This window comes from Lucilia cuprina, chromosome 6 (genome assembly GCF_022045245.1).
Source record: "Lucilia cuprina isolate Lc7/37 chromosome 6, ASM2204524v1, whole genome shotgun sequence".
Classification (NCBI taxonomy): Eukaryota; Metazoa; Arthropoda; class Insecta; order Diptera; family Calliphoridae; genus Lucilia; species Lucilia cuprina.
Genome location: NC_060954.1, coordinates 43,874,741 through 43,900,944, shown reverse-complemented (window position 1 = coordinate 43,900,944; position 26,204 = coordinate 43,874,741). Strand labels below are relative to the sequence as shown.

Here is a 26,204-nt window from a genome sequence, read left to right as displayed (position 1 = left end):
TTATCTTAAACCCTGTAACGCAAATATCATATAAAATCTAATCTATTTAGTTTTTCAAAGAAATTATATTAAAACTTTAAAAGTATTAACGTTCAAAATCGTTCAAAATGTAGTAATGAATCATTTGGTTTAAATAATTTCTATTTAATAATAAAATGAGTAATATAAAATTAATAAGTTAAATAAATATTTTTTTAATCCAAATATAAATTCCAAATAAATTCAGTGCAGTTAAAAAAAAAAAAAAAAAACTAAAGAAGTATTTAAGTAAAATTTCCAAGAATATTTTTTACAAAAAAAGAATAAAAGAGCTGGTGACTTGATAATTCAGACATTTTCGAAAATTGTTTTCTTGTGTTAATTACTCACTAAATGGTTAAATTTTTATTATGAAGCTTATGTAGTTATGGCAATATGTTAAATCTTAAATTTTTTTTCTGAGTTTTAAAATATTCATTTAAATAGTTTCGTTTGCCAATTGAAGTTTTAAAACACCTGGATTGAAATGATTCCTTTCTCTATTTGTGTTTTGTATTAAATTTTCTTAAATAGGTGGTTGTTTTATTTATACATGTGTACTTTTTTTTGTAAATTCAGTAATAAATTTTATTCAATCCACATTTAAGTTACAATTAATCCGGATTATAACAGACCTAATGAAATATGACTGCATTCTTTTATAATGCGGATTAAAATGAAATCCTCTAACTGGCTTTTATTTATTTATAGAAATGAGTTAAAGAGATAAATTTGTTGAACATTTTCTTAAATTGTGAAATAAAGAAATATTATATAACAAGGCTCCTACAATGAATATTATGATTTATTCCAATAGTTGAATGGCTCAAGAATCTATCATAGAATATGGTAGAGAGATTCGTGATAATTATTAATAAATGATATTATAAAGATACCAACTTGCATTTGTTCTTGTAACAGCAGAAAGACAGACGCACTGGAATTGAATATTCAACTAGTTATTTAATAACTAATCAATAAGACCACAACTACTTATCTGAGAGCTTTTAAAAATAATATAAAAACTTAAGAAGTGCTTCTAAATACGTTATTTACAAATTCTTTATTTCTCTTTTCCAATAGTAGATTTCTTAATATCGACTATAAATTGTACTCACATTGTCTAGCATTATTAGTCATATTATTCCACTTACATTTTCACCTGTTTTAAGATCCCTTAAACTATAGATTTTAAATAGTGGATAAATCACTCAACAACAATAACAAATAAATCCATTTATGCAAAAAAAAAAAGAAAATTAAAATAAAATAAAATCACAAGATATCTCAATAAGTCCTGGAAAGTAATTTAAGCATATATTTTATATAGAAATAGAAACAAAATAGTAACCCTGCAGTGCAGGATGACAGTCCCGAACTAGAGATTGCATAGAATAAATACAAGTCTAGACTATAAAATAGACCAAATTATAGTCTATATTATACAAAAGACTACCGACCTGAACATGGACTAGACTTTAGTTCAGATCATAAACTAAACTACAGTCTAGACTATTGTCCAAACTCTATATACGAAACTATAGTCAAGAATATATAACAAGCAAATGTTCAGACTATAGACTAAACTATAGTCGAAATGTAGAATTGGCTATAGTCTGCAATATGAATTGTAAACTAAAATACAGTCCGTACTAAAGTCTAGATTATAGTCGAAACTATAACATGGATTATAGATTGATCAGTAGTCAAGAATCTAGGTTTAACTAAAGTGAAGGCTTTAGACTAAACTATAGTCGAGTCTGTAGAAAATATATTGGCTAAAATCTGGAATATAAATTATAGACAACAATATAGTCCAGATAATAGGTCTAAACTATATTACTATAATATAAACTGAACTATAGTCCAGACTAAAAGCCAAACTATAGTCAACATCATGACCTAAACTAAAGTGCTGCATATAGTTGAGAGTGTTATCCATATCCATAATAAATACTGATCTATTGTTCAGACATAGCTTTAGTCCACACAAGTAGCGGATGGATAATGGTCATATACTCAAGTATAGTCCACACTAAAAACTGAACTCTTTCATTCAGTTATATGTAAGTATTTTCAAAGTGATGCATTGAATTACTGTAAATCTGCTGGGATTTATTTTTCATATAAATAACAAAATCCATACATACATAACAATAACAAAGACAACTTGAAATTCAAAAAAAAAAAAAAAAAAAAGAGTTCCAGGTTTTCACTATAGCATGTTTATCATGCAACAGCAATAAGAGAAATACATGAAATAAAAAACGAAAATGAGGGAAAAGCTTTTAATACTGATGCTTTCATGAAGGCTAATCTCTGTGAAGTTCACTCGATTTGTTAGCATTGTTTATAATGTGGTAAATGTATGATGTTGATGCTGTTGCTTTTGCTGCTGCTGTTGTTGTTGTTCTTCTTCTTCTTTAAAATCCCCAACACAACCAACAGCCATCAAAACAGACAGGCAGACATACTCACACAATTGTTTAAACTGTTTTCTAAACAAAAAACAAAAAAACATACAATACAAGTAAAATACGTCATATGAAAAGGAAAAAATCTGGCAAGCGAAATGACATTGTTGCTACAATTGTACTTTTGCAAATACACATTGTACAATACATTGTACTTGTAAATACAGTAGAAAATATACATGTATATCGTATACTAACAATTTCTTCGAGGGCAAGTTAATTAGTCCTTGAAATTGAAAGCTTCATAATTTGCATTATAGTTTGTTCCTTTTTAGAAAGATCAGAAGGATTTTGGCAATATCTCGAATATTTATTTAGGGAAAATTTTGTTAATTTTAAATTGCCTTTACGAATTATCCTCGTAGTATAGAAAACACCCATTAATCCTGAATATTAAGGTGGTTGTAAAAAAAACATTTCTTGGAAAACAAAAACTAATTTTTCTGCTCTAGCCTAGACTAACTTTTCTATGGAAAAAGTTGCTCTAGTCTAGTCATATTTTCTAAAGAAATTTTTATTCTACTCTGGACAATTTTTCTATAGAAAAAGTTACTACACAAGAGTAACTTTTTCTACGTTTTTATAGAAAAAGTTGCTCTAGTCTAGACAACTTTTCTATGGAAAATCTTACTGTAGTCTAAACAAATGTTGCTCTGGTCCAGACGACTTTTCTATAAAAATAGTTGCTCTAGTCTAGACAATTTTTCTACAGAAAACGTTGCTCTAGTCCGGAAAACTTTTCTATAGAAAAAGTTGTTCTAGTCTAGACAACATTTCTATCGAAAAAGTTTTTCTATTCTAGATAACATTTCTATGGAAAAAGTTGCTCTAGTCTAGACAACTTTTCTATTAAAGAAGTTGCTCTAGTCTAGAAACTTTTCTATCGAAAAAGTTGCTCTAGTCTAAACAACTTTCCTATCGAAAAAGTTGTTCTAGTCTAGACAACTTTTCTACAGAAAAAGTTGCTCTAGTCTAGACAACTTTTCTACAGAAAAAGTTGCTCTAGTCTAGACAACTTTTCTACAGAAAAAGTTGCTCTAGTCTAGACAACTTTTTTACAGAAAAAGTTGCTCTAGTCTAAACAACTTTCCTATCGAAAAAGTTGTTCTAGTCTAGACAACTTTTCTACAGAAAAAGTTGCTCTAGTCTAGATAACTTTTCTACAGAAAAAGTTGCTCTAGTCTAGACAACATTTCTACAGAAAAAGTTGCTCTAGTCTAGACAACTTTTCTACAGAAAAAGTTGCTCTAGTCTAGACAACATTTCTACAGAAAAATTTGCTCTAGTCTAGACAACTTTTCTACAGAAAAAGTTGCTCTAGTCTAGACAACTTTTTTACAGAAAAAGTTGCTCTAGTCTAGGCAACTTTTTCTGTAAAAAAGTTGCTCTAGTCTAGACAACTTTTTTACAGAAAAAGTTGCATTCGTCTAGATAACTTTTCTACATAAAAAGCTGCTCTAGACAACTGCTGTCTAAACATTTTTTCCATAGAAAAAGTTGCTTTAGTCTATTAAGAAAGTTGTTCTGGTCTAAACAACTTATAAGAAAAGTTGTTCTAGTGTAATCATTATTTCTATAGAAAAAGTTGCTGTAGAAAAAGTGAAGAAATGTCTTTAAATAGAATTTTTTTGACAGGATCTTATGATTTGTAAGAACAGACAATTAAAAAATATCCTCCATTTAAATGACACCATCCTAATGTGAAAATATATATCATACTGTAACAACAACAAAAATATGCTATTTAAGCTTAATATGTCTGTTTAATGGTATATGTATGTGTACTTTTGTTTCATACCTCTGTCTGATATGATTCTCCTTTTTGTATGATTTTTATAACAATACCACACGTTCTTTATTGTAGGGAGTTCTGGTACTCCTTTACTTTATTTTCATTCTTTTTTGTAGTTTTATTGTTGGTTTTTACACTATTTAATGCTGGAAAGAAGTCGGTGAAAAAAAAAGTTGAGAAAAAATACAAGAAAAAAATGTATATAACGCGTATTAAACTTAATCCGTTAGGATATGTTGTGGTTACGTTTTGAATGCTTGATTGTTTATGGGAAAGTGTTTTGTCTCGCTTTCTGCACTAGAGATTGTATTGTATTGTTCTGTATGTTTGTATTTGTGTTGTAAGTGTATTTAGAATATAGAAATGGGTAAAAAAATATAAGGATAAAAGAACAGAGGCGTTGTTTGTTTTTCAAAAAAAGTACTATTTCTTAAATGAGTACTTTTTTTACAAATGTTCCAAATATACTTTTTCACAAGAAAGTTTTCTTTATTCTTAAACTAAAACTTATTTGAAAACTTGGAAATATTTATAATTAAGATAAATCTCTTTTAACCCATACTCTTTCAATCTTAATCAACGCCCCTGTTTTGCCCCTTAAACAAAGTGGTTGTTAACTCAGCTTAGCTTACCACACTTTTATGTTCGCTAATTTGTGTATAAAACTAAAAAAAGTATACAGATATATATGTATGTATATCCTGCAAACTTAAACACCGAAGTGTTTTTGCAAGGTGTAAAATACAACACAAAAACCAAACCTCAGTATGGTTTAAAAACAACAGCCAAGAATTAAGTGAAGATAAAAAATACATATAAAACAAACAAACAATACAAACAACAATAATAAGAAGCATTTCAAAATAAAGTTTAACAAAAGTAAAAGAAAGGGTATACGACATAAAAAAAATTAGAAGTTAATCCTTTAGAATTGAAATCCTGACGCAAGAAAAAACAAGAAAAGCCACAGAATTAAACCAGAACAAAAAAAATGCAAGCAAAGGCGAGTTAAACAACATAAGTTTTATTTTAATAATAAGTTTAGGGTAATAAACATGTATTTGGAGTATAAATATATAAAAATTTGCAATATTTAGCTACATAATGATTCATTTAAAAACTGGGGACTTAAAAGAGATTTCTTAAAAATGTTCAATAAGTATTAAGTTTTCTTCATATATATATATCCTAACTTTATGAACTTAATATGGAAGACTTATAATCTGCATAAAAATTTGCTAAATCTTTTCACAAGCGCAAAAATTTTAAATATAAAATGTCTGAGTTAAATCCGTATTTAAATTAAGCAGCTCATCGTTAAGTATCTTCATCGTCATCGCCATCATTATGATTGCGAATGGTTTTAAGTAGCTTTAGCTACTCAGAATACTAGTTACTCACCACACTAACAGTGTCAGGCATGGAAAGTTGTAATTTTTAAATGTTATAATTAAAAAAATAATAAATCATAGTATTTTGAACATTAATACTTTTTTAAGGTTTTGTTTTTACTCGATCGTTTAAATTTTTAAGTTCTTTTAAGTGCACTATGGATTCACAATTCTATTCACTAGTGTTTGCCCTAGCCTATGGACTAGTCTGTGGAGTATAACATTAACTAGTTTTTATATTAGCCTTTGGTCTAGTCAGTGGACTTGCATATAAACTATACTGTGGATACGTCGATGTGGATTATCAAATAGACATGTAGTTGTTTTAGAATATGGACTAGTGTTTGTTGTTGTAACAGTTCGACTGTGGCCGATAGTTCATTCCTAGGAAAAAACTTTCGGTTGATACAACTGTCGCTGGCTTGACAATCTTTAGCCGAATATGACTCGGTTCGTTCCGGAGCCAAAATCCAATTGTCGTGGGAACGGGACTAGTGTTTGTACTTGCCTATGGTGTAGTTTGTAAGCTTTTCTACTGGATAGTCTTTGGTAAAGTCTGTCTAATAATCTTTGGACCATCCTATAGTTAAGTCTCTCCTTGCATTTGTTTTAGCCTATCTACTAGTCTTTGTACAAGCCTATGGTCTATTCAGTTGATTATTCTACTGTTCCAGTCTTTGATGCAGTCCGAGATTTTGTCTAATGGAAGAGTATATGTAGAAGTCATTGAATTAGCCTTTGGACCTGCCTGCGGACTATCTTATTTGCTACTGGGTGAGAAGTGAATAACTAGTTAATGAACAAACTTATGGATAAATCTGTGGACTAGCTTACAGTCTCTTAGCTAATCTATAATACAGTCTATTGGCTACTCTATTGACTAGTCTACGAACTAGACCTGATCTTAGAACAATTCTATTTTCAAGACAATGGAATAGCGAATATTCCTGTTTACGGACTACTCTATAAACTAGGCTCTGGAGAGGTGAATCACTAGCGAATGAACAAACAAATGAACTAATCTGTGGACTAGCTTATAGTCTCTGAGCTCATCTATGGTCCTGTCTATTGGCCAGTGTATGCACTAGTCTACAGAGTATTCTATGGACTATGCTCTGGGCAAGTCCACGGATTGTTATATAAGCAACTGCCCAGTCAACAATCGTCTTATCTCTAGACTATTTTATAGACTAGTCTTTGAGATAATCTTTGTTTTAGACTATTGGCTCTGGTCTGATCTTTTTTCAGACTATTGGCTCTGGTCTGATCTTTTTTCAGACTATTGACTCTAGTCTGATCTTTAGTCTCGACTATGGTAAAGTCAATAGAATGATCTATGATATATTCCATGTACCAGACGGTCTCGAGCTAATCTTTGTTTTGCCTATAGACTAGCCTCGAGTCTATTCTAGGGTCTAGACTATGGTCAAGTCAATGGACTATTTTATGAAATACTCTATTTACTGTCCTTGAGATAATTTTTTCTAGTCTATGGTCAAGTCAATATAGTAGTCTATGAAATGCTCTATGATTTAACCAATTGTCTAGCCTATAGAATAGTCCATGTATTGTATGCAGCTCAGTCTATTGGTAAGTCTATGAAAAATTTGATGGACTACTTAGTCTAAGAACTAGTGTATAGACTTGCCATAAACTATTTTCTTGTCTATGGTCGAAGTAAGAAAGTTCAATAGTACTGAAAGTTCCATTTCTTCTTACCGTCGTTATTAGTAAAAATTTGGACAAAGTCCACTATTCAACTTATATATGATCCACACCTAAATGAACAAATCTGTAACATTAGCTTGGATGTCTAATTATTATTTTTGGTAATTACAGCCTTAAACATTCTGCTGGGTTATGTACTACTAAATCTGGCATTCTTTTCTTAGAATATGTCAGGAAAATCTCAAGACAAATACTACGACTAAACGATTTATGCAAATATAAGAAATAAATACAAAATGTAAAAAAAATAATAATAATCGTTCATTGATTCATTCTATAACATAATGGTTCAACGAAAAAAAGGAAATCTTATTTAAATACCCTCAAACACAATAATCAAACCTTACACCCAACATAAGTAAGTACATCCATTCAGTCATTCATTCATCCACAACCTAAATAAATACTTATAGATAGATATTTGCCGGTGTAAACAACCAATCATGTTAGAGACACTGACAATACTTTTTATTTTTCTTGATTTGCCATTTAAAACTAAAAGCAGCACTTGTCTTAAAGGATCAAATTTCATCCCCATCAATAGAAAATGCAAATACTACTTATAATTCTTATACCTCATGCCTACTTATACCCTGATATTGAGCCGACTATGTATTATGGCCTACTTTAGAGGTTATCATTAGTTATAACTGACGCTACAAGTTACGAGGTAATAAAGAAAAGATTGTATGCAAGTATTTTTTATTTTTTTTATTTAAAATCCCTGCTAAAGCTTTTGATTTTACTCTGCTTGCTATTGATGAGAAGGTTAAGTTTCATATTATGTGTTGAATTTTTATTTATTTTAATAATTTTTTTTCACATTTCATAAGAACAACAGAAATCTTAACCTCCTGCATATTGCGATTGAAAAGAAATTAAATCACCAGCTTAAGTATTTTTGTTTTTTTCCACTTTTAAAGCAAAGAACGCATCCGTCAATCGTGGCATGAGTAACAAATACAAATACTCGCTCGTTCTTAATACCAACCAAAGAGCTATTAACTTGTATTAACAACCGATACTCTCTGACTCTTCTCGGGGCTGGGTGTAGATTGGGCTCATTGACTGCTTGTTTGGCTGATTGACTGACTACACTAACTGACTTGGCTGTATGAATATGGTATTATATGATGACATTTGGTTTATATTTATTTATTTGAAAATATATCTCGTTTGTTTTCATATTTCACCTATTTCATTGTTCATACCATTTTTTTTTCTTTACTTCTCTTATTTACTGCATAAGCTAAAGAAAATCTCCCACTATTGTGAGTGTAAAGGAATATGGGTGGGTTTATATGTATGTATGCTATAGGCAAAGAGGATTATATTAATCAAGACATTTGCAAAAAGTTTTGTATGTGTGTGGTATTGATGAAATTAAAAATTTAATGATTTCTTAAAGAAGTGGAAAACCGATTTCATAAAAAAGCTTAATTAAGCAGAAACTATGCAAGCTTTATCGTTTAATACTTATTATATTGCCTTTAAAGAAAAGGCTGCTTTGCTCCTACCATTTTTAAGCTTTAATGAAAAGAAATTCAATTAATATTTTAATTAAATTTCGCAGATTTTAACACCAATATTATTTGAAATGTTTGTTAGCTTTATACAGACTTGACAGAACTTGAAACTGCAACATTCTTAATTAAAAAGTTCGATCTTTTAAGCACAAAAGGTTTTTTTTACATCAATATTGCGGGTTTTATCTCTAACTTGAAAAAGCTTTAACAGATAAAGGTTAAATTCTTCCGAGAAATATCGGCAAGATTGTACTATAATCTTGCCGATTATTTTGAAACATGCTGCCGTCTTAGAAGAAAAAGCTTTAAAGAAAAAAGTTAATTTACTTAATAAACCTCAACATAGGATAGATTTCTGCTATAGCATGTACTTTGACCTTCGAACAAAAGAAGCTTTTTAACATTAATATTGAAAATTTTGTTTCTTTTACTTAAAGCTTTATTGATACTAGTATAGGTTAGATTATTGTTAAAGTTACTGCAGTCTTAGAAGAAAAGCTCAACAAAAAAAGTTAAACTACCCAATGGACCCGCTAGATTTCTTCAGTTTGACCTTTAAACAAAAGAGCTTTTTAACATTAATATTGAAAATTGTGCTCCTACTTCTAACGCTTTAAAGCTTTATAGTATAAAGAATCGATGCAACTTACTGCAGTCTTATAAAAAAACCACGAACTTTAAACAAAAATGCTGTTTAACATTAAGATTGAAAATTTAGTTTCTCCTACTTGTAAAGCTTTAAAGGTTAATGATAGATTATTTTTAAATATAATACAGCCTTAGAAGAAAAGCTTGCGAAAAAAGTTTAAAAACTCAATGGACTCAATGTTTCCTCTATAACTTGTAGTTTGACCTTTAAAAAAAAAGCTTTTCAACGTTAATATTGAACATTTTGTTTCTCTTTATTGTAAACCTTTAAACGTACGTTTATAGGACAGATTAAGTATTTTGCAGTCAAATAAACAAATTAGAAGAAAATCTCGACATGAAATCATAAAGCTTTAACCAAACAATTTAAAAAGTACAGTCGACTATACTATACGACTTGTGCATATCGCACAAGTCCAACGTGCATATCGCAAAAAGCTTTTTAAAATCAATATTGAATTTTCTTCAAAATTTATTGGGGAGAAAAAGCTTTTATTTTTCTTAAGTTACAAGGAATCAGTGAAAATGTATTGAGTGATATAAGCCTGGTATTTGTATTACAAAAATAATTAAAGCTTTTGAAATAGTTTGTAAAAATTAATACCTGTTACAGGTTCTAACTCAATTTAAATTTATGGCATTCAAATCTAAGGTTAAAATTATTATCTAAACTGTCTTAATCGTGTCCGTCTGTCTGAACGTTCTTAAGAAAGATTTAAGTACCTTTTTTCAATTAAGAATCAACTAAAATACCTCTTGAACTCCTGTTACTTTATATCTTAAATCCCAGATTTAATTATAAATATCAAAAAAATTTCTTTATTTAGTTTAACTATTTAACAGAATTTCATAAATCCTTTTGAGTAGCCAAAATTCTGTAAAAACTACTTGACTTTTGTGAACAAATTTTAGGGCAAAAAAAAAACAGGAATTATCCCTTAAATATTTAAGGATTTTTTTTTTTGCATAATTACTACATATATTCAACACGTTGAAGAGCTCTTTAAAAATTACAATCACAACACATACATGCATACAAACACACTTACATATATCCTTGTATAAGTAAGTTTATATGCATTGTTTATTGACATTTTAATCTCTTTTTTGCTGCTGCTTCAAATATATTTACACTATATGTGTACATACATATGTATGTATGTATGTATACCACTACCATTAAAAATAAAAACAAACAATAGTATTGGTTTATGTTTTGTTAAAACCATATCCTTAAGTCAACTAAATGCATTTTTATGCAGATGTCAAATACATACAGTGACAAAAGAAACCCAAAGGGATAAAAACTGTACAAACCGGGTGTTAGAGGCAAGTATAAGGGGGCCAAAATGTATCTAACAAATCTTATTGTGGCTTTTAATATAGTAATACTCTCTTTCTCTACCACTACTACTATTACAAGCAGTCAAGCTTAAATTTACCAACTTATATACACAAGTGTGATTTTGTATACTTGCAATCAAGGACTCTTGATATGAGTTTTTTTTTGTTTGTTTGTTTTCTGTTTGATTTTTAAAATCATTTATATAATATCATTTATATGATTTTATTTAAGAGTGTATGTGTGTGTGTGTGTGAGGTTTTTTTTATAAAAATTATCCTTAATACAAAAACAAACTTAATCTCTTTTTTGTTTTTTCTTGCATTTTCTACTTCGTTTAAGCTTTTAAGCATATTTAACCCTTAAATAAAATAACAAGAAAACATGTTGAGGTTTTCTATTTAAATATGAATTTTTTTGAAGTATTTTATCTTAATATGCATAAGAGATTTATGTTTAAATGCAATTTTGTTTAACTATTGAACAAAAAAAAAGAAATATCCCAGCGAAAGGTGTTGGAAATCAATGTCAGAAGATTACGGTACCTGATCTCCATTATTTTGAATTTTAAAGATTTTTTTAATGATTTTAAAGATTTTTTTATAAATCAAAAAAATTAAAGAAAATTAATTTGAAAATCCATTTGGAACTGGTTGAGATATATATGAGCATTAATTCTAACAACCTATAGTTATTTATTTGTCTATTACAATAGAATTACAAATTATATTCTAACCTTATTTACCAGGCCGGGTGAATATGACCGTATGCCACTGATAGGCTAGTACATAACCATCTAGCCTACCAGTGCACCTTAACAACCCATATCATATAATATTTGTGAATATATCTCGTACACATCCAACGCACTGTTTACATGTTTTTCCTTTCTGGGATATAAGAGGAACGTGGCAATAGGAGGCAAAAGTTTCCGAACACTACTTCTTTCAGATATTGCAACGTGACATTTCAGATCTTTATATGTCTTTGAACGAATCAAGCCAATTCCCGTTATATTATTCTAAAGTGGAGCGTTTTCCAGAGAAAGCGTTCTAAATGAATTAGAATAAATAATAATCGGACATTTCAAGAATTGGAATATAAGACGTACGAAACAAAACTTTCCAAACACTTTTTCAAGATATTGTTACATAAGGCCGTGAGTTACAGTACGCATTTATGTTTAGTCGGATACTTTGAACGTTTTTCGATCAATACGTCCTTCAAAAGATTCAACTGCTTTCGGTTCTCTGTAATAGTCATAATAGATTGGACCCAAATAATACCAACTTAAAGCCATGAATGCTTGACTTTAGTGTTGATACGGTTTCGGATTCACTTTTCATTGCATAAAAAAACGATTTTCTTCTATAGCTTTCAAACAGCGTTTTTCGATCCGTACGTCTTTTTCTTCTATAGCTTTCAAGCTGTGTTTTGGTCATTCAAGGTCATGAGTTATAATGATATAATAATATGATTCTATGGCTTTCAAACAGCGTTTTTCGATCCGTGAGTCTGTTTTTCTTCTATAGCTTTCAAGTTGCGTTTTTTTCACTCAAGGTCATGAGTTATAATGATATAATAATATGATTATATATATGGTCGCATACTTTGGACGTTTTTCGATCAATACGTCCATCAAAAGCTTCAATTGCTTTTGGTACTAATTCTTTGTAGTAGTCATAATATAATACATGACTTTAGTGTTGATACGGCTACGGATTGAATTGTCATTGTATGCAAAATAATTTTCTTCTATAGCTTTCAAGAAGCGTTTTGGTCACTCAAGGTCGTGAGTTATCATAATATAATAATATGATTTTATGTGTGATCACATGTTTTGGACGTTTTTTGATGAAGTGGATCAGTTGCTCTCGGTACAGGATATCTGTGATGATCATAATAGATTAAACCCAAATAATATAAACATAACGCCATGAATACTTGGCTTTGGTGTTGAAACGTCTAACAGTTTGGGTTTCATGGAAGTGCTGAAAAAGACCTAAAGAAGTTATGATTGTAACACAGGCTTGTCATATTAGAGATATCCTTTTTATTTGATTCCAAATTCACTACATCTGAAGTCATTCTCAGGAAATATTTTTATGTTCCTTTTTTGGAAGTTATTAGGAAGTGAAATTGTAATATTATCCCAGCAAACAAAGAACTTCTAAAGAAGCGAAAAAGAAGTAGAATTTACTCCATGGAAGTACTGAAAAACACCTTGAGAAGTTAGTGTTAGTGCTACTTTTGAAGTGGTGATAAATGTTATTCTTTTGGAAGTACTTAATTGTATTTTTTCTAGGATGTAACTCACTGCTTGTATGGCTCCTAACGAAAGTCTTCCTAAGTTTAAATAAGGCCTCCAAATCTTACTCTGCAACTGGTGATCTTGGTCTTTAGTCTTAAAATCATCACCTCTAATCTTTACAAGCCATTTATCGCTGGGTTATACTTTCGAAATATTTATGTTATGCGAAAACTTATTGACAAAATCTAAAATGCTTACCTTAGACTTTTTTTCTAACAACAACATTTATTATTTCCTGCATTAGGATTATTTACGCTATTTATAGATTTCTTAGGTATTTGAAGAAAAAAACAACAACTAGTACAAATTGCTAATATATGTACATGCAATTGTAATGACCACGTCAAATAGAATGTATGTTTTACATTTAAGCATTTATGCTTGATTGAGAAGTAACCAATGACAAAATCGAAAATATTTTTTTTAAAATCCAAAAATAAACTTTAAGCGTTAATAATTAGAATACAAAAAAAATCTGTCAAATTCTCTTTAGTAACCCAGCAAAAACTTACTCTGCAAAATTATTGTTTGCAGAGTAATAATGATTAAAGAACTATTTAAAGTATTAATTAAAATTTTAATTTATTAATTCAATGCCAATGAAGGCAAGTATTAAACCCAATATAATTGCCCTTATAAGTAGGTTATTATTAGAGTACTTAAAAGTAATGCAGATGGTATGTAGTACTCATCGAAAAACTAGTTGTTGAGTAAGTACAAGTCATTACCAAGTTTCTGCAGAGATTGTACATCGTTATACAACGAAGCGATAAATGCATTTTGTTTGTAAATTACTCTAAGTCCTACAAATCACTATCAGATTGACTTAAACCTTAAACCTTCAATCCCAACTTAATATAAGACTAAAAATCTCTTCAAAACTTTTATTTTCATACTTAACAATACAAATTGTACCAAATATAAAAATTGTTTTAGAATTCTCTCAAACACCTGTTGTTCTACTTTTCTGGCCCACTATATACATACATATATATGTATATAAGTTTAACTTGTAAATACCCAATAAATAGCTAGAATATTAAGTACAAAGCTTTAATTTCTTTTAAAAGATGGTTACACTTGTTGTTTTTGTTTTCTTATATTCTTCTACTTTAGTTTCTTTAACAAGAAAATCCATTAAATATGATTAAATAGGAAAAAAATATTACAAAAATATATATCTATATATGTATGTACATATATGTATTTATTTGTAGGTTGTCAAATATACAATGTTTATTTATTAGTTACTCAAACGCTGAAGAAATAAACAATAGTTATTAGTAAAAAATGAATACAAAAATAAAATAAATATTAAATAGGATTAAAACTAATAACCAATGTTTTAAGACGAGGTCACCCACAATTATATTCAAAATATTAAAACCGTACGAAAAACAACACCTCTAGTGGGCTAAAACCAACACTATTGTTTCGAAAAAATAAAATGCCAAGACATAAGCTGAAGATTATTTTTATTTTATAAAAAGAAAAGTCGTTTTTAAAATTCTAGTAAAATACAATTTAAAATTTTAAATTTATTTTGTGAGAAAACAAAAAAAAAAACAACCCAAATTATTAACAAGTTATTATATGTAGACCAATATGTAAAATTGTATAACATTAACTATAATCCTCTACAAGCTTTTATGTATCTTTTACTCTTAATTTACAATTTAGTCTTAATCATCTTCTTGCAAATATTTGTCAAGAAAATGTTCCCAGCAAAAACTTTCCAGTAATAAGGCTTATACAGCAGAATTACAAAGCTTTTAAATATCACGTCATTAATAAGGCCTTATTAGACTACTTCATTGTATTCATGTCAATGTGCAGTTAGTTAGATAGATAGATAGATAGATAGATAGATAGATAGATAGATAGATAGATAGATAGATAGATAGATAGATAGATAGATAGATAGATAGATAGATAGATAGATAGATAGATAGATAGATAGATAGTTAGTTAGTTAGTTAATTAGTTAGTTAGTTAGTTAGTTAGTTAGTTAGTTAGTTAGTTAGTTAGTTAGTTAGTTAGTTAGTTAGTTAGTTAGTTGGTTAGTTAGTTAGTTATTTGAAAATTGAGGATGCATATACATCTAAATATTTATTTACCCTGCTTTGCGTTCCTTAACTAATGCCTCAGGTGCCAATAAAACCCACCACCTCCACTCTACCGGACTCGGAACTAACCTATTGGAGGCCACGTACATATGTAGTTACTTAAAATTATGTTAATAAGTAAGCGTTTATAATCGAAAGCTCTTAACGAGTTTTTGTTGGGGTTTATATTCAAATCTTGTTTTTCATAACAAAATGTTACTTATTTAAAGGATTTTCAGAATTAAATCCTAACTCTAAATATGTGTTTTTAAGCATACAGTATTTATGTGTATTGTCTTAGGGGTTTACGTAAATATCTTAAGGAATTTAACAAATAAATAAAATATTGTTATAATTTGAACAAAAAAAAATTACAAGGAAATATGTACCAAAAAAAAGGAAATTTATATAGAACAAAAAAGTTTATAATAAATACATAGGGAGTTACTTGCGAGATTTTGATACCGTAAAGAAAAGCTTACGTACATATATTTTCCGAAATTAATTTGTATAACAACTGAAAACAGAATTGATTTAATTATCAATTTCAATTTTGTCACGAATATTCCGAGAACATTTTATGAAGTTCTATAGGTAAATGCATATTGTGTCATCTTCCGAAAAATATTTATAAAATAACCAAAAATAACGTTGATTTAATTCTTCAAGAATATTCCGAGAACTTTATACAAATGATACATAAACATTGCATAGTTTTAGGAGCATCAGAAAAATACTAATTGTTGTATATGTTTCTGCTTGAGTAATACGAGAAATATTCTTCATTTTGTTTATTATACAGATAAATGTACTTATTTCAATAATCCTGAGTATTTAACTGTTATAGACTTGTTTTAGATTTTGTGTTTGAAAATACACTGGTCAGTTGGTAAGAAACTAACTTAAGAACTAACCAAGTTATATTAAGTCAAGCCAAATACACGTGTACTCTTAAATCGTATATTAGGGTGGCATCGCTTTGAATTGTTAAAAGTATTTTCTATTAGTGTTAAATTATCAAAAAATTATCAAAGGATGGTATAAGTTTTAAAGCAGGGCACCTATTTAGCGTATTTAGAAATATAAATCTAGACATAGCTCTTTAGTATAATCAACAATATTATGAATCTTGATGATTATATCTCCCTAATATCCATGCATAAGTTTCTCGTTCTGTCTATACCTATATCTCATTGTAATTTATGTTTGTAATTTTGTCTCTTAACAAGTTACTTCACAAAAGTAAATAAGCAAAATAAGTAGCTTAAAATTCTCTACTGTTTCTAAATATTATAAACATTTTACAATTAACAAACATTGTTTTCTGGTTTGTAATTACAAAAACAACAACAACAAAAACTTACAACAAAATAACATAATAATATATTATTAAGATTAATATTATACGATACAATTTATCAATTTTTCTAAGTTGGTATTAACTATTTGATGTTACTAGAGGAATTATATTAATTTTTAATTGGATTATATGGAAATTTTAAAAGAATTTTTTTGAAAAAAAACTATTAAAAAGTTAAATAATAAACATATTTGTTCAATTCATAGACAATGTTGTAACGTTGTATGTCATATGGAAACTAATTTTTTTAACAAAATCAAAACAGTTATTAAAAAATATACTTCGATATACTTCGATACAACCTTTTAAAACATACACAAAGATATAGTTATTCTGAAAAATTGTGCAATTTATATAGCGGAAAGGTAATTGGTTATTTCATTGCTCCCAAATAACCACTTCACTTTAAACGAGGCAGTTGATTGTCGAAGCATAATTGACTTATTTCTGTTAAGACTTTCATATGTATCAATTCTTTACTTCTCACTTATTGAGCTTTATGATAAAAGTATATTGATTATTTCATTGCTTCCAAGTAAGCTAGCGGAAATTAATGAAAGAATTCACAAAGAATCACTTTACATTGAAAAGGGATTGGTTGTTTTACTGCTCTTAATTAATTTAGCCATATTCTCTTTGTAATGAGAGAGTGAAGAGGAGAGAAAATATTCATTTTTTTACCATTACTTTCTTTGAACTTGGTTTCTGACTGTTAACCCTTTCACGATCAAAACTAAACCGCTAGACTTTTTATGGATTTAAATTCACCACACGGTTAATTTTGACGTATATTGATCATTTTCGTTGAAAAAAGGAAAAAGTGTTTTCGAAGGATTGTGCAGGATATTATCCTTTCTGACTTGTTGTGACATCAGTTTCTAAAAAATAACATATTTTTCTTTGGAAATAACCATTACCTGTAGCTGTGAACTAAAAATAATGCTCTAAATAGAGAAAAACTTAAAAATAATCATGGGAAACCGGTGTCCTGTATACGTGAAATAGTTAATGTTCTTTACTTCTCACCTATTTAGCTTTATAATGAATTGAGATAGTTTATTTTAATGCTCCCAAGTAATCTAGCTAGAAATTAAATATCACTTTAGTGTCTCTATGTAATCTAGAGTGTAATTACTTTAAACGGAGAAACAATTGATTATAAAAGCAGTCTGCTTTTGACAGTCATTTTAACTAATGTTTAAAACATGTGGTTGACTCTAGTCATGGATCTTTAGTCATAAAGGAATACTTCGCAAATAGGAGAGTGAAAAAGTCGTAACTTTAGTGACCCTTTTATAGGCGAAAGCGAAGACACTTAAATAAAAATGATAATTGCTATGAGTTGACTTCTTTAAACATGCTTTCTGACTGTTAAGTTATCTTGGTTGAAAGCAATTGTTATTTTATTGCTTCCAAGTAATCTAGAGAGTAATTAACGAATTCACTTTAAACGGAAAAACAAATAAATAAAAAAGCAGTCTGCTTGTGTTTATTGAAGAATTTCTGTTAAAAATTTGACAAAGAGTCAATAAATCTGAAAATGAGTAATGTGTCATTTTTCATCACTATAAGCTCTTTGTAAATGAGAGAGAGTAAAGCTACAATTAACTTTAGTTTCTATTTTGTAAGCGAGAGTGAAGTCATTGGTCTGTTTCTCATACCCAAGTAAACTAGGAAGTAAACTTAAACTACTTTGAACTTGCTTTCTGATTTGGCAGTCGATGGCTTAGGATAATTATTAATGATAGTTTAAATATAATGAATTAACACACTTTGAGATATGATCCTTACTCTTGTTCTCATGATTTACTTTTTTAATTGCTGTTTCTTTTAGTATATTTTCTTAAATTTTTTTAACTTAAGCTCTTTACTTATTACCCCCAAAAAAAGTTTTCTATTTTTTTTCAACAAATTAAATAATTTCTTTAAGTAGTTTTTGTTACTTATTGGCAATTTTCACTTTAAATTTTTAAGTTTTAATTCTTAGTTTTTTTCATATTTATTTTTTACAGCTTTAAATTAATAATAATTGTTTTTAATTTATAAATAAAGTACAATTTTTCATATTACTGCCATAGTAGCTTAAGGACTAGTTTTACTTTTCTTTTTATAAAAAGCCAAAAAAAAAACATACAACAACAACAAAAATTACCATAAACTAATACACATATGTATGTAGGTACATGCATAGAGAAATGGTCATAAAGAAGAAAAAGAAAAAAATTATTTAATATCCTTAAAAATTTTCTTTCTTTTAAGCTGCTCAAGCATAAAATACCTTAATAACCCTGATTGCAAGTTTCTTAAGAACATATAAGATGTATTTAAATTTCTTTATAGTTGTTGTTATTATAGCTACACATAACACAAACAGAGCAAACGATTCCTCCCCCACCAAACTTCTAAATACAAAATGACCAATTGTCCTTTCCAAGTTACTTAGAAACTTAGGTAAGGCCAATATAATAAACCACCCCTTTTTTAAAGGGTGGGGTTGTATGCATGTGCCTGGGTTTATTGTTTTATACTTGACCAGGCTATTTTAGCTCTAATCTTATGCTCCAATTAAAAAGGTTAGTTTGTTTGAAATCTTTTCTTGTATATATGGGGTAATGTTTGACCACATGCTTACGCTTCTAGCAGGGAGTGTTAGTGTGGTAGTTAGTGTTGGTATGTTTGTTTATTTTTGGGTTCTTTTTTTTTGTTTAACAAGAATCCTTAAGTAAAATAAGTTTTTAAAATAACAATAATAAACTTCTTAAGATTTTTGTGTATAAGTGTGTGTTGCTATAATGTTTGTCTTATAGTTTAGTTCTCATACACTTGCATACATACATAGTGCTCTACATGTGTTGTGTTGAAATCCTTAAGGCCTTAAAAAATATATATACAAATAAAAACTGTTTTTTATACACTTGTCTATTATGGTTTTTAGGTAATTATGAAATTTTATTTTAATATGATTTTAAATTGTTTATTGTTTATTCAATCATTTTAATCTATAACTGGGCACTCACACACACATACACACGTCCATATCAACACAGTCAAACTAACACTCATTGGCTATATTAAACTTACAGTTCAGGGAAAGTCAAATGATCCTTTGAAGATTACAAATACACTTTGGAGACAAATGTGCAAATGGCTCTGCATTAGCTTAATTCTGGTATATAATAGTGGACATAAAGTTCAAACTGTTTACTCTCTACATTACCTAGGTACATAAAAGTGGCAATTAACTTCTCGCTAGATTACTTAGGGATGTTTAAGAGATAATAAATTTCCTTTCTGCTAAACAAAAAGCTAAAAAACGTCTTAAATAACACCCTAAGTTAGTTAAACATTTGGGAAAGTGTTATACAAAACTACTGGGTTATTGGTATTGGTCATCTTATATAAATCATTTATTTCCATATATATGTATCTAAATTATTAAAGTTATTAAGTTGTTATATTTTTAGTTTATTTATTTCTTCATTTAAACTAAATAAACTAACTGACAGTCAGTGACTTTATTATAATTTTTCTTTCGTTCAGCTTAAGGGTGAAAATATACATATATTTCCTTATCAAAGACTGACCACTAATAGATTATTATAAAATCTTGAGGAAAAAATCTAAAAGAAAAAATACATACATATAATAAACAAAAAATAACTAAAGTGGAATTAAATACTTTAATGGAAATTAGAAAAAGTCATAAATATTTTTGGGTATTATAAGAAATACCTCTATAAATATTAAAATTTATAAAGGATTTAAATTAAAAAAAGTTTTTTTACTTTGTTTTCTAAATATATTAATTGTTTATTTTTTAAATATATTTAGGATAACATTTTAAACATTTAAGTGAAAATTTGGCAACTGTATTTGTAGAAGACGTTAAAGCTTCTGCTCTGAAATTGCTTAAACGTCTTTTACTATGACACTTACTCATTTCACAAACGTGCAAATGATATAAGATTACACAGTTTTTTTTATTAGTGGAGTGTCATAAAATCCAGTGACATATTACACATCGAAGTTATGATACAATTAATTGTCCATAAATGTCGTGACAATCTCAAAAATGTCTATGGTCAAAATTATATAAAGTTTTATCAAAAAAAGCCTTAATTTAGCGAAGTGTGCTCCAAATTTTGGAGCAATTATATTTTTCCTAAATTCTAAAGAAATTTTCCAATACATTTCTGTTTTTAAACTGTCACAATGTCCATAGACATTATGACATTTTTAAGAATTGTCATAACGTTCTTGGACACTATGACACTTTTTGGTGTGTCATACTGAACATGAACATAATATCAGTGAACATTATGACACTCCATCTTTTCATTTAGTTAGTTACTTAGCTAGACTATATACTAGACTATAGGATATAGAATAGACTATTGACTGGACTATAAACTGAACAATAGACAAGACTATAGAGTAGACTACAGACTAGTCAATAGCGTAGTCTATAGGCTACAGACTAGACTATAGACTATAAACTAGACTATAGACTAGACTAAAAACTAGACTAAAGAGTAGACTAAAGACTAGACTAATGACTAGACTATTGACAAGACCACAGATTAGACTATAGACTAGATTATAGATTATACTAAAGACGATACTATAGACTAAAGATTGGACCTTAGTCAGTTGATTAGTTAGTTAGTTAGTAAGTAAGTAAGTAAGTAAGTTAGTTAGTTAGTTAGTTATTTAGTTAGTTAGTTAGTTAGTTAGTTAGTTAGTTAGTAAGTTAGTTAGTTAGTTAGTTAGTTAGTTAGTTAGTTAGTTAGTTAGTTAGTTAGTTAGTTAGTTAGTTAGTTAGTTAGTTAGTTAGTTAGTTAGTTAGTTAGTTAGGCAGGAAGGAAAAATTAATGGAAGGTCTTAGAAGGCTCTACCTTTATCCGAAAGAATGTCCCATGTCCTTCTTATACGACTTTTACAAATTTGCTGTTTGAATTTTTAGGCACGAGCAGTTATGAGTCTTGATTCTTACCCAAGACCCATTTAAATATATACAATACAACTACAGCCTCTTTAGTTATACTAAATTTACACAATTCCACCAAATCTGCTATAATATCTCACAATACTGTCGTTAAGCATTTAATAAAAGCTTTTTTTATTTTGTGCAACACACTCTCATAAACACATAAAATATGCATAGTTGCGCTAATAAGCTTAACTCCGGTAATAATATTTATTAATTATTCCAATTATAAATCGCTCTTTAGCAATATTGTACTTTTTATACTCATACCGCCCACCGACCAAGGCCCACAGATTAAACAATTGTTTGTCGTAAATTGATGCCTTTTGTAATAAATTACTCTCTATTTAAAGCGTTCTTTTTGCAAAAATTTAAACAAATTAAATAAATAATAATACAATTGACTGCATGAGGAAGGAACATCCGCGGGAGGTGTTTTCAAAAATGCATTATAGTAATAAGATTTTCTCTTCACACATAAGTGGTAATACTACACAATAACCATAAATATGTACTTACTTAATACTCGGAACCTAACATTTTTACTACTTATTTGCCAATCAAAAACACTACATAGGTTGTGGCAAGTAGTAACTAGTACCTAGCTTAGAAATAAATGCTCGAAAAAATATGCATTTTAGCTTTAATCTTTTTTTTGGGGGCCCACCAAAATCATTTGTATAATTTTGTTGTTGTTATTGTTTGTTTAGCTCGTTATTGTTGTTGACGCTGTAATATTGAACAATAATTTTTGCTGGCCATAGTGCTAAACACACACATTCTGACAATAGAAAATCATATCCACACACATACATATATTTTTTATTTTTCAAAATCCGATTTTGTTTTAACCTCAAATCATGTTGATGATTATGATGATGTTGTTTTTATTTTTTTTATTTTACTCCCGGATTGGTTTGGTTAGGAGCATATAACATAATTCTTCTAATGAGTTTATTGTTAATGGCTTTTCGCATTGATGAGATTGAAGCAAATAAGTTGGATTGTGAAAACTTAAATGTTGAACTATTAAGTTTATATATAAATTCATATATGTGTATATCAAGTCCAAAAATTACCACTGATTCTTTTTCTAATAGATTATAAGAGAACAAGTTACGTGTTAGATAGCAAGATCACACAACATTTTTTGCCTAAGCTCTAGTATAAGTTTTTGTATTGGCTAAAGATTCTGATAACTTTGAAAAATGTAATCATATTAATTTTGGCCTTTCTATTAATCCGCCACTGCCTATATATTTACTCTCTTCTGTAATTAAAATCTCATCTTATATAATGAAAAAAAAAAAAAAAACATTCAAAATAATAGCATTATTTCATTTTATATTTGTATATATTGTATGATACAAAACATTTAAAATATAATTTAACATTAACAGTACTGTGCAGAAGATAAGCAACAAATTTGTAAAACTTAACTACAAGCGTAAATAAGTGTTAAACTTGTCAAAGTGAATTAGATGAAGGATTACGCATTTGTATAAACTAGACTATTGACTGGACTACAGACTAGAATACAGAATAGACTATAGGCTACACTATGGAATAAACTATCGACTTGACTATAGACTTGACTATAGACTAGACCAAAGACTAGACTATAGACTAGACTATAGACTAGACTATAGACTAGACTATAGACTAGACTATAGACTAGACTATAGACTAGACTATAGACTAGACTATAGACTAGACTATAGACTAGACTATAGACTAGACTATAGACTAGACTATAGACTAGACTATAGACTAGACTATAGACTAGACTATAGACTAGACTATAGACTAGACTATAGACTAAAGTATAGACTAGACTATACACTATACTATAGACTAGACTATTGACTATACTGGGCTATAGAGAGAATTATAAACTAGAAATATGTGGATTTCTGCTTCCAATATTTTGTCCATACTGTTGAAAATTTTCTGCTATTGTTACGTAATATTTTCTCACAACAACTACAAAATATATTTAAAACGGAATTTAAGGAAAATATTAAACATTTATTAATGTAATAATTTAATTTCATTATAAATGTATTACGAACGCAATACAACAAACAGTGTAACGCACAGAATAATAGAAAGTATGAGAGCTACATAGATACATTAGGGGGGATATACGCTGGAATTTATACATTGGCAAATGTTACACAATTAATGTGTTAAAAATTAATTAAACTTTTAGAAAATGTATTTTTATACAATTTTTTTAAGGACTTGATCTAAATTTTTATGCGAGGCAAAGTTGACAAAGTTTTTCTTTTTTTGCCACCTTAATGTAAATCCCTTCTCTATGCATATTTGATTCATAATGCCACAGATACTTATATGCAACTTTAATCCTTTACTATTATAACAATAACAACAAAAACATCAGAGCAGAGCAATAACAGCGTAAAAATACAATAAAGTGCGTATTTTAAATATGCATTTATATTTGTAAATACGCACAATTTCGAAAAGATTTTTTTCTGTTTTTTTTTTTTTTTTTGTAAATAAAATATTTCACTTAAAATCATGGCAGATTTTATTTAATTAAATATATAGCAATAATTAACTTTATATTTTGACAATATGTTTAAAGAGCATTTTCAAATGTTTGTGAGGTAATTGAAATTGCAAATAGTAGCGAGTAGGTTTTTAAAAATGTCTATTAAAATCAAAGAGAGTATTTAAAAATAAAATACTTAATTGATATAAGTAATTTTAAATGAAATAAGAGGCTATTTTTTTAAAAGTTATTATTATTTTTATAACATAAAAAAATTCATTTATTCTTGCAGCAAAATCTTTGCCATTACACTGTGTAGTGGAGTCGGTACACTCTCTGCAGGCCTCACTAACCATAGATCAACGTAGTCCCTGGAAACGAAGACCAAATGTTGAAACGGATAGTTATGTTATAATAGCAGCAGCTACACCCTGGTCCGAAATAGTACAAACAGCTTTACAAAGATTGGGTTATTCACAGGAAACTTCATCGACAGCCAGAGGTAAGTTGGATGTATATAGTGTTAGATCTAATAAATATTTATATTGATTTAAATGTTTTTTATCAGTTCAATATATTTCTCAATTGAACAATTCAATTCAACAACTAGTTCTAAGAACTATTAAAAAAAATGTTCAAATACTCTCTACTTCGAATCATTATAAAGAATAGGATTTAAAATTTAACTTTAAAGCCCATATCGGCAGAGAATAAAAAATAAGTTCTCTTACTGGTTTTTATCGTTTTTTATACATGCACCTACACATGCTTGTGAAATTAAGTGTTCCAGAAAGCTCTTAATAAAGCTCTTTGCCGATGAGGGCTTTAGCCTATTTCCTCCTAAGAATCAACGAGTTTATAAAATGGAAATTGTAAGATCCCTAATACACTATCTTCCAAAACAAAGAAAGGACGGGATCTTGTTAAGAGGCATGACATAAAAGTCCTATTAAATTACTAAGCTCTCTAGTTCCCATCTCCCTGTCATAATCATTGAAGAGAGTAAAAGCAACAGAGAGAAGTGAGAGAGAGAGAGCTTTTTATGTTCCTTTCTTCTACTAAACATTCAAAAGAGAGAACGTGACAGATTCATAAGTTTCCAGATCCATAGTTTATATTTAATCTATGCAGTGTGGGAGAGAGAATGGGAAAAGAAGGAGAGATAAAGAAAAAGTAACATTTAGATCAGCGAAATGCAAAAAGCTCTCTTGTACTCTTTCCTTTAGGCGAGTATATCTCTCACATGTATAAAAACAATGCAAACCAAATAGAGAATTACTTTTTCTACTCTGTTGCTAAATAAACGTTGAAGCTTTTTAGTTTTTAAAAGCCCTAACGGGCAAAGAGCTTTCTTTAACAATTAATTTCACAAGAATGTATGCCTAGGTATACATACATTCTTCTGAAATTAGGTGTGCAAAGAAAGCTCTTTGCTGATAAGGGCTTTAACGTATCATTAAGGTGAAAGAGAGCAAGAGGAATATCATTATTAACTTGTAAGCTATTTTTCTGAATGGTTTATTCTAAGAAACTTTAACTTTAAGGCTCTTCAATTCATTTCCTTCTATAAGCCAGTGAATTGAGGAAGAGGCATAACTTTTAAGCTCTTAACGAATCCTTGAGAAAGAAAGAAAAGCTCTTTGATGTAAATAATATTCCTCATTTAACTTCTTTTTAGTTGATTTTTCTTTTTCTCTTCTTATAAAATAAAAACATTTACAATTCTTTTTCTCTTTCACAGGTTCTTTAATCATTAAAAATTGGAAACCCATACCTTTAGAGAATATATCCGATAATCCAGTTGTTCCTGTATGTGATATTATTGGAGAACTAACATCTGTTGTTACATTACGTATCGTTATACTACGCTGTAAACCCTCACCGTTTGGTGAAATAAAAGATAAACTTTTAAAATTGCTCGTATTGCAATCACATGCTGTACTAAGATCCACCGGTTGCCCTTTAGATGAGGTAAGTTATTTTTGCTATACAAATTTCTTATTT

The 26,204-nt window shown here is 28.7% G+C and overlaps 1 protein-coding gene across 2 annotated transcripts in view; it reads left to right on the top strand.

The window, feature by feature from the left end:
- The window catches only part of LOC111684299, a 148,351-nt gene that overhangs the window by 113,024 nt on the left and 9,123 nt on the right, over positions 1 to 26,204 (top strand). For both annotated transcript variants that reach the window (XM_046954670.1, XM_046954671.1), the window contains 2 exons: positions 24,493 to 24,702; positions 25,942 to 26,171. In XM_046954670.1, the coding sequence (XP_046810626.1) occupies positions 24,493 to 24,702; positions 25,942 to 26,171 (440 nt within the window). The remainder of the gene's footprint in view (positions 1 to 24,492; positions 24,703 to 25,941; positions 26,172 to 26,204) is intronic.